We start from the raw sequence: 15,049 nt of genomic DNA on the forward strand, positions 1-15,049 counted from the left end.
TGTTTTGGTGGGAGAAATGTAGGCTTACTTTTATGTATGAGATGGGTTTCTCTATTTTTTGGTAGAGGTGCTTGACCCAACCAATCCTTCCTGCCACAGGAGGCATGTTTCTTGCTAATGGGGGGTTGTCTCTTTGTTTGTCAAATAGCTGCAGAGAAAATTAACATAAGTAGATCTGTTAATTTCATATAAAAAAAACATCTTCTGTTATCTACTCAAGCATGAAAATGGGATACCTGTTTCACAAACTCTACTTCCGAGGCATAATGTTGAAGAATTACGCCTAAAAGGTTGGAAATTTCTGTGTCAAGACAGGGAATGTTCAGCCTCTGAAAACTAGAGATAAAGATTTTTCAGATTATGTCAAATCATCCAGTTTAAATACATAATTGTACAGTACAATCTTTATATTATATTATATTACTATACTATCTTATACTGACCGCTGTATTAAGGACAGAGCTTGCTGAGATGAGATGATATTTGAGAAGCATGAACTCATAAAGGTCCGGAGCTGGTTCTGTAGATAATGATAGCCAAAATTTTAATTTGAAAGCCTATATTGGAAACAATACTTAACTTTAGAGGGAGAAGATAGACGCTACCTACACCACATATTTTAAACAGAAGGAAAGTATACATACCTCAATGTGGCTGATTTGAGCCATAAACTTAGCAAAATCTGTTTCGAATTCAACTGTCCTTGGAGCCAACATATCATACTGGTTCCTTTTCAGATTCATGGATACAGTGTGGAATTGTCTGGCCAGAATCTCAATGCCCTCAATATTTGATTTTCCAAGAGGTCCGAACATCTTGAACACTGTAATTATTTGTTTGATCTAAAATAGATAATGCTTATTGTTACTTGCCAATGCTTATGGTAACAGTGGGATTCAAATATAAAAAGTTAGCGAGCGTGAATTACACCTTTACAAGTTGCTTGCAGAAGGCCTCAAACTTGCAAAAAATCTGCATCTCTGAAACCTCAAAGGACCTCTTTCCAGGCCTTTCCATTGTTTGTTTCTTTGTTTTCTGGAAGCAAGACTGATACTCTTGATATAAGCAGATACAGTCCTGCCAAAAATAAAAGATGAATGAAAACACTTGCATGCTAATGTCAACATGGGCTATATTAAAGACTAACCAATGACACCACAGACGTTATTCATATAGGTAGGTGTAATCATCACCTGCATTTTCTTGAGAATGGTATCAGCATCTTGGTCCCATATTAGACATGTGCCATTGTCAGTAATATATGATCTGCACGCAGTAACCATCTGATTTGTCACCTGAAATTTTTTATTTGCAAAGTTTCACAAAGTAAATTGGGTCCTTAGATTTCCTGAATACAACTTATATTTTTCTGACACTAAATACACTTACTTTGATGAACAGTGAAGATATCTTTTCACTGGTATTGTAGCACAGTGAAACATTGTAAATCATTTGAATGGCATTGATGACGTTCTGCACGCTTTTCATCATGGTGACCTGAAATCACACATCCATGTTTATCTATATTATTAAACTACTGAACATGTACTTTGAAAAATGTAACAAACTTGCCTTAATACATGACGCACTTAAAAGTTCCTACATGCAAAATGTTTAATATTACCAATTAATCCATTGACTCTTATACCAACATGGCATCATGACTTTGCGTAAACATACACGCCACTTTCCTATCTTATCTGTACGCATTTTGAGCTATTCACGTGTATGTCTACGCTGTATACAGCGGATGTAAACATACACACCACGTGGCGTCTAATGGGTTTAGGAAAAGAACACTGGGAAAGGCTTTAGTAACACAAAAACGGCACACGTGGGACGCAATCCTGGCTCTCCTGGGTGAAAGCCCTGTGTTTTACCCATCCACGGACTTACGTCCTTTCATATTACTTGCTATGGCAAAAATTCACACATAATGTAGGTCAATGGCGGACCATCGGCGTTGATAAACACGCTAAAAAGCGATTATGCGTCTTGATAACACGCAAAAATGGCATACGAATTGCCGTGTCATACATACGCCACTTTATGAGATCAGTCTGCTTATACCACTATCACACCGAGAACTCATCCAGGGTTGACTTTGTGTTTGAAAGGGTTAACCTGCGTTGACGTGGGCCAATTTCAATGTGAATGGCACACAACTAGGGTCCCTAAGTACCGGGGTGGGACAAGTTATCTGTCGATTGCAGTCTACGGTGAGGAAGAAATTAAGCAGCAGATGACCCGGACAGCGAGAGACAACGTAGTGGATGATAGCATAAGAAGACTAACGATACTACTCTCGCTAATCCGGCCCGCTTTACTCCAGCTCCGGTTAGACAGGCAAGCGAAGAAACGCCATCGCAAGCATAAATGATGACACGTTACATGTGATGGGGTCGTGCATATCATGTCAAATGCTTTGCAAAAATCATAACTGTTATGTCATGTAGAAAGATCGGCTCCAATACTGCCTAAAACGCTGGTATCGGTATTAAGTACTGGAGTTTATGCACCAATCCGATCCCACGTAATAAAGCCCAAAGAAATTTTGTTCTTTTCCCATTATAACTGACTGTCAAGCTGCAAAATAAAAGAAAGTTCTGTGGCATTCATTGTTTATGTTCCACAAAGAGTTTTACCTGAGCCAGACTGACAACAAAGATAGAAATCATATCACATCCATGCAGGGATAGTAGTATAGTTAGTAAACATAATAAAATATATGACACACTGGTATCGGATCGGTACTCAGAATCGGCTGATACACAAATTCAGGTATCAGAATTGGTATCGGGAAGCAAAAAATGGTATCGGGCCATCTCTAATGTCATGTTTTTGTCTTTTACTTTCTATCTAATTTTAATGCTGCTATCAAAATTACAGTTACAACCACAGTCCAGCAGTACAATAAAATGCATTCTACTCTATGCTTAAAAATTGGGGTAAGAAAGCCACTTAATATACATGTGACAACACTGCATAATTAAACCCCCTGAACCCATCAAGTCTGGGGTTGTGTTTTAATGTTGAAATGTTGCTTGAAATGAATTAATCAAAATATTACAAGCCAAACCAGCTCAGTATTTTTTTTAATATTAAAGTTAACTGTGGTCGTTATTTTTCACACAAACACACACACACACACACACACCGCTGCACACACACAAACACAGACTCACTGTCAAAATAAAAAAGTTTCCACACTTTTATTATAACTAGTGTTGTTCTAACGTTACTCTTGCGACATAAAAAAAACTCCACCAGAGAATCCCAACTCACCTCGTAGCTAGTAAGCGCGGGAAGAGGAGAGTGAACCCCTGCACTAGTCCTCACTAAGACCAAGAAAGTGGATCACATCACTCCAGTACTGAAGTCTCTACACTGGCTTCCAGTGCCTCAAAGAATTGATTTCAAAATACTTTTGCTGGTTTATAAATCACTAAATGGTTTAGGGCCAAAATACATTTCTGATCTGAACTACACTATGACCCACCCAGACCTCTCAGGTCGTCTGGGACAGGTCTACTTGTTGTCCCCAGAGTCAGAACTAAACAGGGGGAAGCAGCGTTCAGTTTTTATGCTCCATATATCTGGAACAAACTCCCAGAAAACTGCAGGTCAGCTGCAACTCTCAGTTCTTTTAAATCAAGGCTGAAGACCCATCTTTTTAATGTTGCCTTTCTTTAAATAACCTATTTTTAACTGCTTTCTTTAAAATTCTTATACTGCACTGTACATTTTATTCTTGTATTTTAATGATTTGAAATTGTTTTAATTGTTTTCTAATTGCTCTTTACATTTTATTTTTTGTCTTTTAATGCTTTGAAATTGTTTTTAATTGTTTTCTAACTGTTTTTTAATGTTTCATGTAAAGCACTTTGAATTGCCTTGTTGCTGAAATGTGCTATACAAATAAAGCTGCCTTGCCTTGCAAGCCTGTCCTCTGCCAGTGCCTCTGCAGCGCTGCGTTAGATCCACAACTCTCTTCGTCCGATATACTCGTTCTAAACCCTTTTCTCTGGGCCAGTAGGCTATTCCGTTGTACATTCTGGAACACTGCATTTACGACCGTGGTTCTTTTTCAATATCCTTGCAAAACCTCCAAACTTTCTTCTTTTCTAAAGTACACTGCGCAGCTCGTGTGTGAGATCCTGACACAGCTCCAGCTCAGCGGGTCTGTGAAGGGGGAGAAGCCGACCGGGAAGGCAGCAAACGCGGCCAGTAGCCGCCACCTGTCTCGGCAGATTGTGGAGCTGGTAAAGTCCGACACGTCTTATCAAATTTGCAAATAGCCATCAATTTTCGTAAAACTGCCAATATTTGAGCTTTACATAGTTGATTTCTCGCATAAAAAAGTCTCAGAAGTGAATTTTGTAATGGAATAGCAGAGATCTGCACAACCTAGATTTAGAAGACTAACTGACCTCAGATCAGTTAATGGCCTAGTATGTCAATTTTGGGGCGTTACAAAGATAGAAGGTTGAGCCAAATGAGAAGGATTTGGGATGTTGACGTCAACTTCCAGCTTTGTTGAGATTCGCCCATTTTCAGAGGCAGTTTCAAATTGTGAGATCCAAAGAGGTGTCAATTGGATGTTGAGGTTCTATGTATGTCCTAGTTAACCTCCAAACTGTCGTTATTCAACTATGACAAGGTAAAATCGGTTTTGCATTCTATCACCCCTTTAATATATACTGTACAATGAGGAATTTAAGTATGCTACAAAACACTATTACAGCTGGACTGGATTATGCCACTGAATAGGACATGTAAACCCCCCGCCTGAGGTAATAGGCATGCATTGCTCCCGGGTTGACCAGGGATCAACCCGTGTTGACTGGCTCGGTTTGAATTGACAAAAGAAGGGTTCAACACAGGTCGGATAACACGGTCCGACCATGTCATTGGTGTGAAAGAGGTATAACTATACTGTGTCTTTAATTTTAACCTGATATCCACTAGAGGTCACTGTATCTAAGGTTTAACCTACACCTGCTACACACATGGACTGCATCTGAAATAGTTCAATTACACACTATACAGGGAATTCTACATCAACAGTATATTGTCAGTTATCAAAAACTCATTTGGATTGATGTCATGCGCAACGCAGATGGTAGTTGTTGATTGGTGAAAACACATGTTCAATCCGTTTTATCTTGCTTCATGTAAATATTTCAGTTGAGGGTGTAATTAATCCTTACTGTAGAATATAAAAAGCACTACAAAATGACACAACGGAAATGCATTTACAACCCGGGTCCTTAATAACACTTTGGGCATTATTTTTTTAAATACTTCTTTTAATCTGCTATTTCATACACTGTTGCTGAATTGTGTTTCTACATATTACTGTATGTATAGAATTACGTAGACATGACTAGCTAATTATCACATCCAATTATTGCCTATACATACCGGGTCGCTGTTGTAAAGAGGTTGACAGACTTTCTCCAGTGTGTAAAGGAATTTTACATTGTCTTTTGCTTCATTGGCGCGATCTGTTATTGTGGCATCCAGCACCCTCCACATCTACATGCATGAAAAGGTTAAATTTTGAAAAGACAAGTTTAAGAACAACAAGTTTTCAGATTTTATTAAAGTGATGGTTCGGAGTAATTTACCCTAGGGTCCTTTGCACCATGACCTCGAGCCAAACACCCCCCCAGAAGCTTTTTTCACCTGGGTCTAACATTGGGCAAGTTAGCGTAGAGTAGCGTTAGCAGCTGAATAACTTAGCGCAGGGGCTAATGGACCCAAGTTTGTATCTCGTAAATGACTCCACTAATAATGCCCAAAATGATACCAAACCTATACACTAGTACAAATAGGTTATGTACTCATAAAACGATGGATTGGAAAGTTTGTAAGTACACCAGAAGTTTATGAACACTTGGCTGCTCTCTTCTGCTCTCTGTTGCTGCTGCTGCTGCTGCTACCTGCAGTTAGACGAGTGCTTAGGGCTGTCTACAAATTACTACACCGAAAAGAGATACAACAAAAATATTTATTAATTTAATGATTAAATAAGGTAATGTCTCCATCTCTTGTTGCATCTCTTTTCGGTGTTGTAATTTGTAGACGTCCCTAAGCACTCATCTCACAGCAGCAGCAACAACAGCAGAGAGCAGAAGCCAGCAGGCAAGTGTTATTTACATAAACTTCTGGTGTACTTACAAACTTTCCAATCCATCGTTTTATGAGTGCATAACCTATATATACTAGTGTAAACCTTTGGTATCATTTCGGGCATTATTAGTGGGGTCATTTAAAAGATACAAACGTGGGTCCATTAGCCCCTGCGCTAAGCTATTCAGCGGCTAACGCTACTCTACGCTAACTCGCCCAATGTTAGACCCAGGTGAAAAAAGCTTCTGGGGGGGTGTTTGGCTCGAGCTCATGGTGCAAAGGACCCTAGGGTGAAATTACTCCAAACCATCACTTTAACTAATATATAAAAATTTTTAGGAAATCCTCTTGTCCATTAAATGCCCTTCACAAATTACTGTAGCAGAGTGACGTTCAGATTGCAGAAAAAAACTAAGGTAGCAAATGGTAAAATGTCTTAAGAGTTATCAATGATCAATTTGCATGCTTCTTCCATTCATTACTATAGCTCATGCAACAATAACATTTTCTATCATATAATTTGCACAGACATTTATTTTTTATTTTATAGGGAATCAGTTAGTCACATTGCATCTTTACACACATCAAACTGCAATCAGATCCATCAAAACCTGTTAAATGCTGTAAAATAACTTCTTTAGCTATTACTTTGTTGAAGTTTAACACTCAAGCTTCCTTACCTTCATAATCTTGGAATGGCTGATATGGAGCACCATTACCACTGCCTTACACTCTGGGCCTTTGATGTGATTGATGATGGAGTTGAACCGTAAAGACATTTTTTTCCAGTGTTCTAATTCACTTAATGGCCCTGCAGAATCAACCCCTTTCCTTAACTGATCACTTTCTATCAGGACCTGATGATTATGGATGCAGAGAAAGGTTACAATTTCCTTTTATAGAGCAGCAATTTAATAAATTAATCTACAATAAGATTAATTTAGGAAGTAATCAGCTTTAACATTTTAGAATATGGATTCATTAACTATGGAAAATGTTTAGTGTCTAACGCTATCTGCAGTTTCCATTTATATTTCGGACCAACTGCATAGACCATAAATATGTTCTTAATGACATTGTATTGTTTGAGTCTTAGTTCTCCAAACTTTGACACTGGGAGAGATCCTGTTACTGTTTGAAATGTGACTGCCTTTTAGTTAATAATAACAAATATAAAAGTTACCAACCTGCTCGATTTGCTTATACCATTGCATCAGAATTTCTTCCAGCCGATGCACCATGTCAAAGTTGGCAGCTGCAACTTTCATATCTTCAAGGGAGGCCAATTTAGAAAAGTCAATATCTGTGACTGCATTCAGATGAACTATACTCTCATTGCTCATCTGTATGTCTGGGGTACAAACAAGAAACAGAGTACAAGATTATAAAATGTACTTAATGATCATCATTTGGTTACAACAATATCATTGTTAACAGATAATGGAACAAATTTTAAAGCAATTAAGTATGACTTGCCAAATAATGTTGAAGACATGTTACGGTTATGTCTTCTAAACATCAAAACTTGACAGATTAAAATATTATGCAACTGGAAACTTAATTAATAAAAATAATGACTAACCATCTAAAGAGCTAAGGAAACGTTTCATTGTGTACTTGAAGTTCTTCTTAAATTTTCCTCCATGTCTAGATTTATCTAAGACACCCCAGTTTTGTGCAGCATCAAGAGCTGGTAACAGGAAGTTGTAGGCATTCCTTGTTCCTTTCAGGAGGCCCTCTCTGGCATCGACCATTGAAAAGAAGATCTCCTACAAAGCATCAAGACAATATCATGCATTACTTCACAAAATTTAAAAATAAATAAATGGTTTTAAAGAAGAATATTTTGGTCAATTTAGTCAGCTTTTTCATTGAATCAAGAGAAACACTGAAAAGAAGGATAATAGTACAGTCTCCATGCTACACTAATGATAGTATAAAGGCTTTCCACTTTGTACACATATGCTCTACAAGTAAAATTGTGGCTGTATTATTTGTGTCCCCTTCAAAAGTTTATTGACCCCCCCCCAACTGTTAGATGAGATTTACGCCCATGTTGTTAACTGTTACATATTGCTATTTTAGCACACAATTCATGATAATTGAATTACATTAAGGTACATGTGAAATCAGTATATTTTAAAGGCAAGCAACAACCTCCTTTAGCACATTAATAATAATTCTGACTGATATGCACATTCAACAGTGATTTTGACTATTTAAATACAATCACTCAACGAAAACATGTGCTTATCACACAAAACAAAGCAATTACACAAACACACCGCTTAACCGATAAAGACACGTCTTACCTCATGTATGTTTTCAAAATTCACAGGAATGTCCACTCTAGTCCGTGTGAAAGAGCAGCAAATGCCTGTAAGACATGTCTGAGACAGATTGGCTAAAAACAGCCTCAATATTTTTCCCCCTTTGGTAGTCCCAGGATATGAACGTCCACATTCTGAAATTAAATCCATATGGTTTTTGATGAGATAAAAAACTGTAATGGACCTGTACAACAGATAGATAGTATATACTAGAGTTTGAATATTTACCATTATGGGGACAAATACAATCCATTCCTACCTATTCTTGGGACTTCACACTCTTGATACACAAAGGAAATGGTTTTACAACCTCCTTTGGCGAAGAAATTATCAAAAGCAGCCAGCTATTGAGCAAGAAAACAAATAAAGAAATAATAAAGTAGCATAGGCATGAAAGACATTCAACCACAAATACAATGTTCCTGTCATCTCTGATAGAAAAATTTATGAAAATGAAAACTTCTCCTTAAATGCAAGAGCGAAGAGTGCCACAACAGTACTGTGCTACAGTATGTCATGAATTGACACCAGAAAAACAGAGTGCACATTTTTATCCACACCCTGTGTAAGGTTGCTTTTACATCACAACTGAGCAGTTTGGTCCATTTGAACCAAACCCTAAAGCGCTTCGTCGGATAATCAGGTGTGTTTGGGGTGGTGTGAAAGCTCATTCAAATTCAATATTGGAATCATAAGCCATCCAACCATGCCACCATGCATATTATGTTCAAACAGAGTGAAATCAAAACGTGAACTTGTTCGTGCTGATAATAATAATAAAAAAAAGGCTCAAAGTTTCCATCTGGAAGGTAAAATGAGAAGGTACAACTGACACATTTTTTCCATTTATATCAATTTGGGGTCTCGGCTTTCTCATTTATTTTGTTCAGAGACCTGATTGTGGCCGAATGGAAGACTGTCCATTGTCCAAAACCATTGGGACCCCATTTTTTTTGCACACTGATTGTCAAAACTCATGAGGAAAAACTCACAGATGAAGAATCTAAAATAAATTCCTCTACTGCTGTTGGCTCCAAGGACAGCCTGTCAGCCAGGATGTCAATCATGTAGTTGTGTGCAGTGGTGAGGAGCATCTTTCGCTCTCCTCTTGCCTGCTTGTATTTGGCCTGAGGAACATACACGTAAAACAGCTTTACCATAACTTAAATGGATTTGTTTACTTGTATTCTGTAAGCAAGCATGTAAGGGTGTCAAATTAATTTAACGTTACCTGAGATTCATGCTTGTTTGCATTTGAATCATGTGCATCCATCATAAAGAGCTCTGGCAATATCACCACCTTCGCTGTTGAAAAACTTAGTTCTTCTGCTTATTCTCTGTTTGATTAAATAAAACAAAAAATTTAAAAAACATAATTAGCCAGTCACTAGCTAGCTAGTGCTGGAGCCTCATGAATAAAACGTTATTAAGTTTAGTAGACCAAGCAAGCAAATGCACACAGTGACACTTTGATGAAGCACCAAAAGAGTTGGAAATATCAATAAGATGATAAATTAGTGTATTTTTTTCACTAAAATATGGCAGTTTTTCAGCTGACATTTGTGATGACAGTTAACGGGATTGAAGTTACATTTAACGGGTGGTTAACGTACAGCCGTTGCGAAGGCATATTTGTGTTAAAAACGTAGCTAGCTAGCTAACGTTCACCTGAGCTAACGTAGCTAAAGTTAAATACACGTAAAAGCTAACGTTAAGTTACTTTGTTGTAAAAGTTGCTTAATTAGTTTCGGTTATTAACGTAAGTTTAGCGTTAACTAACATCAATTAGCTAATTAACCCGATGCTAGCGTTGACATTGTGATAACTAGCTAGCTAGCATTAACCGTTAGCAAACAATCTCAGTCAGTTTGCTGTTAGTTTATATCTTACCTCTTGTCAACATTGCAATATCATTTTTATGCCCTCACCAAAACCACCGATACAATTAAAGATGCCCGTCGGCCTACTGTTAGTGCGGTTTGTTTTCCAAGTAACGTTAAGTTAGCTAGCTAGTAGAAAAGACTGGTTGGTATTTCTTGACCGCTGACAATCCAGCCGTTATCAACTGTTGCCGTTGAAAACACTGATGCCACGCGCTCTGGCCGTTTGCGCGACAGATTACATGCGAAAAATTGGTTTCAATCTCAACGTTCCTTGCTAATTTTCAGTTTGCTTATGGCATTTCTATGTGTTTCTCAAAATGGGTGTACTTTGGAGTGCTGCAGGGGGTAGAGTTCTTTCAACAATGTTTATTTTAAAAATCAGTCATGCATAATTCCTAAAATATGTATACACTATAATAATGAATGCATTTAATGACAACAAACATTCAAACATTTGAAATGTAGTCCGGCCAGTAACAAACTGCCAGCATCTATAAGGCTTTAAAGGCTAAAGGCTCACTAAATAATGTGTCATATATTGTTGTTTAATCTGCACATAAATTAGCATTTAGGTGTTTTTCAGTTACAGTACAATATTGTTATTTAGGAAATCAGACGCCTCTTTAAATAGCTAGGATTTTTTTTTATTTCTACCGAAAACGTTTTGGTCTGGTCTGGGGTACTTGGCTAAAAATATTTCGAAGGGGGTAACTTTACATAATTAAAAACAGTTTTAGGACCACTACCTGCTCAACAAGACTGTCGAGATGATGACAAAATCTAAAAGAACCACTGACCCCGGATCAGACTGTGGAGGGGACATATGTTTCGTGGTTTACTCTTATTGGTCCAGACACACAATCTTGTTGTCCAATAGCAGGCAGACATCTGTTCGCTGGAGCGACTCTAAAATACACTCTTCTCTTCCTTATCCACAAGGTATTCAATACTCAGCAAGGACGTTGTCAGAAGTGGAAAGTTGAGTTGTGATGGGAAAAATGCAAGTCCTGGGTGTAGTTTCGTTAATATTAGCAGTGTACTGCGTGCATGCAAAGGTTTACTTTCGGGAGGAGTTTCTAGACGGTGGTAAGTTTGGCATAGAAATGTATAACACTAACGTTAACTGGAGGAAGTTTTGCATGTTAGCTTGACTGTTAGCCAACATCATGTCACAATTATCATTGTTAGATTCTTTTGAAAGCCTGTTCTCTTCACGATTACTTTTCAGTCGGTGATTCTGTGTTTCCTAACTTTAACTGGTTGGCAGCTGGCTAACTTTAGCAAGGCCCCAACGCTACAGACGCTTTAGTTAGCTGTGGCCTAAGTTGCAGTTGTAACGGTAACGTTAGCTAGCTAATCAAACGAATTTCGCCGTTTTGACAATTTCAAAGAGTAACGCCAATAGACGTTGACAGTAGTAACGTTGGCTTGATATATTTGAAAACGGTGCCCCGAGTATTTAAAACTCAGCAAACTAACTGGTCTTTTTTTCTGTTCAGATGAATGGAGAAGTCGCTGGGTGAACTCCAAACACAAATCTGATTATGGAGAGTGGAAACTAACTGCTGGTAACTTCTATGGAGATGCTGAGAAAGACAAAGGTAAACTTTTTGTGTTCTAATCCACTTTTTATAAAACAAGAATCACGGGCTTGATTAAGAGTAACTCTTCATTGGTGTTGATCAATTCTTATATTCAGTCTGTGTTTAATTACCTTGGTGTCCCTATTTTGCAGTACAGTTCCCCACACTTTTAGCTAAAGAAAACCTTTTTTGTTTTTATCTTGCTAAAAATGTCTTTTTTTTTACACTTTATTTTTCAGGTCTGCAAACAAGCCAGGATGCTCGTTTCTATGCTATCTCTGCCCGTTTTGAGCCTTTCAGCAATGAGGACAAGCCTTTGGTCATTCAGTTTACAGTTAAGCATGAGCAAAAGATTGACTGCGGTGGTGGCTATGTGAAGGTCTTCCCTGCTGACTTGGATCAGGCTGACATGCATGGAGATTCCTCATACTACATCATGTTTGGTAAGTGATAATGTTTCATGGTAATGACCAGTTATAAATTGAATGGTTACAATAACAGGATTTGGAACATCTATTAATTACATTTATGTCACCCAGGCCCTGATATCTGTGGCTACAGCACCAAGAAAGTCCACGTCATCTTCAATTACAAGGGCAAGAATCACCTCATCAAGAAAGAGATTAAGTGCAAGGTAATTCTGGCATTTACATTTTTTTTTAAAGTTCTTGTAATATACAAACAAACATGCGTTGCCTCTGCACCAGTGGCTTAATTCAAACACTTCTGTTTCATCTAGGATGATGAGCTGACCCACATGTACACGCTAATCCTGAATCCAGATCAGACCTATGAGGTGAAGATTGATAACGAGAAGGTAGAATCTGGCAGTGTGGAGGATGACTGGGACTTCCTGCCTCCTAAGAAAATTAAGGACCCCGAAGCCAAGAAGCCAGAGGACTGGGATGATCGTGCCAAGATTGACGATGCTGATGACACCAAGCCTGAGGTGAATAAGCTGAAAGTGCTGTTACATCCATGGTAAAAAGGCAGACTGGAGTAGTGTTTTTCAATTTCTCTCCTAGAATTCCACAGCAGTCCTGCACTTTTAAAGAGCTAAATGTTAATTTAGCTAGTTCACAATTCTGTTAGTTCAACTTTCATCTTTTTTGTTCTTATTTAGGGCTGGGACAAACCTGAAAACATTCCAGACCCTGACGCTAAAAAGCCTGAAGACTGGGATGAGGATATGGATGGAGAGTGGGAGCCACCCATGATCCCAAACCCAGAGTACAAGGTAGACTGAAGTTGGATTGTCATGTCCACAGCTTATGCTTTGTGTGATCTCCTCTGCCTGAGAAATGGTTAACATTCACTCTGCTAAAGCCGTTGCAGCCCAATGAATATCTTCTGTATTGCAGGGAGAATGGAAGCCCAAACAGATCGACAATCCTAACTACAAAGGACCCTGGGTGCATCCTGAGATTGACAATCCTGAATACAGTCCTGATTCAAACATCTACAAGTTTGACAAAGTTTCTGTTTTAGGACTTGATCTTTGGCAGGTGAGAGAGAAAGCGATCATATTTGAATAGTAATGTTGTTGCAATAGTGATGCTTAAACTACAGTGTGCCATATGTTACTGTTTATTTTAGGTGAAATCTGGTACCATCTTTGACAACTTCCTGATCACAGATGATGTAAAGGAAGCAGAAGACATTACAATGGAGACATGGGGTGTGACAAAGGTATGCTGGGGCTGGTATTCTTTTTAAACCATAGGTTGTCATTTGTGTAACACATGAAGCTATTTAGTGAGTTACTGAATAGATTGGGTAACATGGTTTGTCTAAATATAAACTTTTCCCACAGGAACCAGAGAGTAAAATGAAACAGGAGCAAGATGACCTGAAACGGAAAGAAGATGAGGAAAAGAACAAAGAACAAGACACCGAAGTTGATGATGAGAGTGATGATGATGATGATGGTGGTGATGATGGCGAAGACATTGATGAGGAAGAAACAATGGATGACATGGAGGAGGCACTTTCAGAAATGGATGATGAGGAAGCAAAGCCTAAAGATGAGCTTTGAGGAGTTGTGGCAAGAGATTTTGTCTGTCCCTCCTTTAGAAACTCTGTCCTGTATTTCCCAGGGGTATTGTGGCTGCTGTGCATCCTTTCCCTGAGATTTGGACACAACCCAAATTGGGGGGGTGCAGATGTAATGAAGGGGGGAAGGGGGGGTGGTCCATTAACAAGTGTTTGTTAATGGACTTAGTTTCTCTTTGGTTTTAGTCATGATATTACTCTGTAGCCCCTGAACTGCTGGGTTGATTCTAAGGTTTTCCAACAAGTCTATTCCTCATTTTGTAATAAGGGAGGCACTGACATCCACTGTTTTCATGATTTTCTTGATCTACACATCTACTTTATCTGCAGATTCCCTGGCACAGGTTGCACCGTTAACCAGAAGCTGTGATAAAAATGACACGTTGAGATTTGCAGAGAATAAGAATTAGCCCTTCACATTTTTTTACTTCCGAGGATGAAAATTCCTCTTGCAACATGTGAAACAAAAAATGCACATAACTGAACATATAATGCATAAACCTAAAGACTTACTGTATAAAATAATCACAAAATACAGACAAAAGTCAAGATTGTAATGTAATGAATTTTGGTCTGTGGCACTGACTTTATTTTCCTTTCCACACTCTAAAATTCATAATTGAATGAAGTGTAGACATACATTAATAAAACAAACAAATTAATCTTCATCTGAGGGCACAATGAAGTTGTTTATCTACAGTGAAGTGGCATGAATGTCTTCATGGTAATGTGATGGAACCTGCATTATATCCAGAAAGTCTGGAAAAACAGATGGTGAGCCCCTGGTGTGACTCATGACATCATGTAGGGTCACACATATTTTTATTGGACAGAATGTTATTGATACCAAAATTTTTATTAAAAAGATATAAACTTATGGCCTGGTCATATTTGTACTACATTTGCACATTTTACAACTATATAGTTAAAACTATTTTATTATATGAATATGCCCACATTCTCCATGTTTTACAGTGTTGCACAGAATGGAAAACAAACTTATATTACAGTTTTTAAATCTAAATTAGTCTGACTGGCAAAGAATTGATGCACAATATATGTAGAC

General features: G+C 38.1%; 2 protein-coding genes across 4 annotated transcripts in view; one reads left to right on the forward strand and one right to left on the reverse strand.

Annotated features, from left to right (window-relative positions):
• LOC114564768 (dynein heavy chain 8, axonemal) overlaps positions 1 to 10,643 on the reverse strand; it is a 44,393-nt gene extending 33,750 nt beyond the window's left edge. The window contains exons 1-16 of one of the 2 annotated variants that reach the window (XM_028592303.1): positions 10,356 to 10,643; positions 9,697 to 9,802; positions 9,458 to 9,592; positions 8,725 to 8,809; positions 8,448 to 8,599; positions 7,718 to 7,904; positions 7,323 to 7,486; positions 6,816 to 6,992; positions 5,425 to 5,538; positions 1,390 to 1,497; positions 1,194 to 1,295; positions 931 to 1,077; positions 645 to 842; positions 444 to 520; positions 237 to 336; positions 29 to 148 (exon numbers count right to left, since the gene is read on the reverse strand). In XM_028592303.1, coding sequence (XP_028448104.1) covers positions 29 to 148; positions 237 to 336; positions 444 to 520; positions 645 to 842; positions 931 to 1,077; positions 1,194 to 1,295; positions 1,390 to 1,497; positions 5,425 to 5,538; positions 6,816 to 6,992; positions 7,323 to 7,486; positions 7,718 to 7,904; positions 8,448 to 8,599; positions 8,725 to 8,809; positions 9,458 to 9,592; positions 9,697 to 9,741 — 1,911 coding nt within the window. In that variant the 5' untranslated portion in view covers positions 9,742 to 9,802; positions 10,356 to 10,643. Of the gene's footprint in view, positions 1 to 28; positions 149 to 236; positions 337 to 443; positions 521 to 644; positions 843 to 930; positions 1,078 to 1,193; positions 1,296 to 1,389; positions 1,498 to 5,424; positions 5,539 to 6,815; positions 6,993 to 7,322; positions 7,487 to 7,717; positions 7,905 to 8,447; positions 8,600 to 8,724; positions 8,810 to 9,457; positions 9,593 to 9,696; positions 9,803 to 10,355 lie in introns of those variants that run through there. The other variant, XM_028592304.1, reaches the window with a different exon arrangement.
• A 457-nt stretch (positions 10,644 to 11,100) lies between these two features.
• Positions 11,101 to 14,860, forward strand: LOC114565751 (calreticulin). Of its 2 annotated transcripts, none has more exons than XM_028593979.1 (9): positions 11,101 to 11,287; positions 11,848 to 11,949; positions 12,171 to 12,374; positions 12,471 to 12,565; positions 12,671 to 12,880; positions 13,055 to 13,168; positions 13,293 to 13,436; positions 13,528 to 13,620; positions 13,745 to 14,860. In XM_028593979.1, the coding sequence occupies exons 1-9, from the start codon at positions 11,116 to 11,118 to the stop codon at positions 13,964 to 13,966; spliced, it is 1,356 nt and encodes a 451-aa protein (XP_028449780.1). In that variant the 5' UTR covers positions 11,101 to 11,115; the 3' UTR covers positions 13,967 to 14,860. The 2 variants fall into 2 exon arrangements, with proteins under 2 accessions (XP_028449780.1, XP_028449781.1); XM_028593980.1 differs by having other exon boundaries at positions 11,229 to 11,434.
• Positions 14,861 to 15,049: the final 189 nt, after the last annotated feature.

The sequence above is a fragment of the Perca flavescens genome, chromosome 12, assembly GCF_004354835.1.
Source record: "Perca flavescens isolate YP-PL-M2 chromosome 12, PFLA_1.0, whole genome shotgun sequence".
NCBI lineage: Eukaryota > Metazoa > Chordata > Actinopteri > Perciformes > Percidae > Perca > Perca flavescens.

What these genes read in the sequence shown, in the direction of transcription:
- LOC114565751 (XM_028593979.1), top strand. Translation starts at nt 11,116, where the DNA reads ATGATGACAAAATCTAAAAGAACCACTGACCCCGGATCAGACTGTGGA. An exon ending in AGATGCTGAGAAAGACAAAG is followed by an intron (nt 11,950 to 12,170) that starts GTAAACTTTTTG and finishes TTTATTTTTCAG; the next exon opens with GTCTGCAAACAAGCCAGGAT. An exon ending in CTCATACTACATCATGTTTG is followed by an intron (nt 12,375 to 12,470) that starts GTAAGTGATAAT and finishes TATGTCACCCAG; the next exon opens with GCCCTGATATCTGTGGCTAC.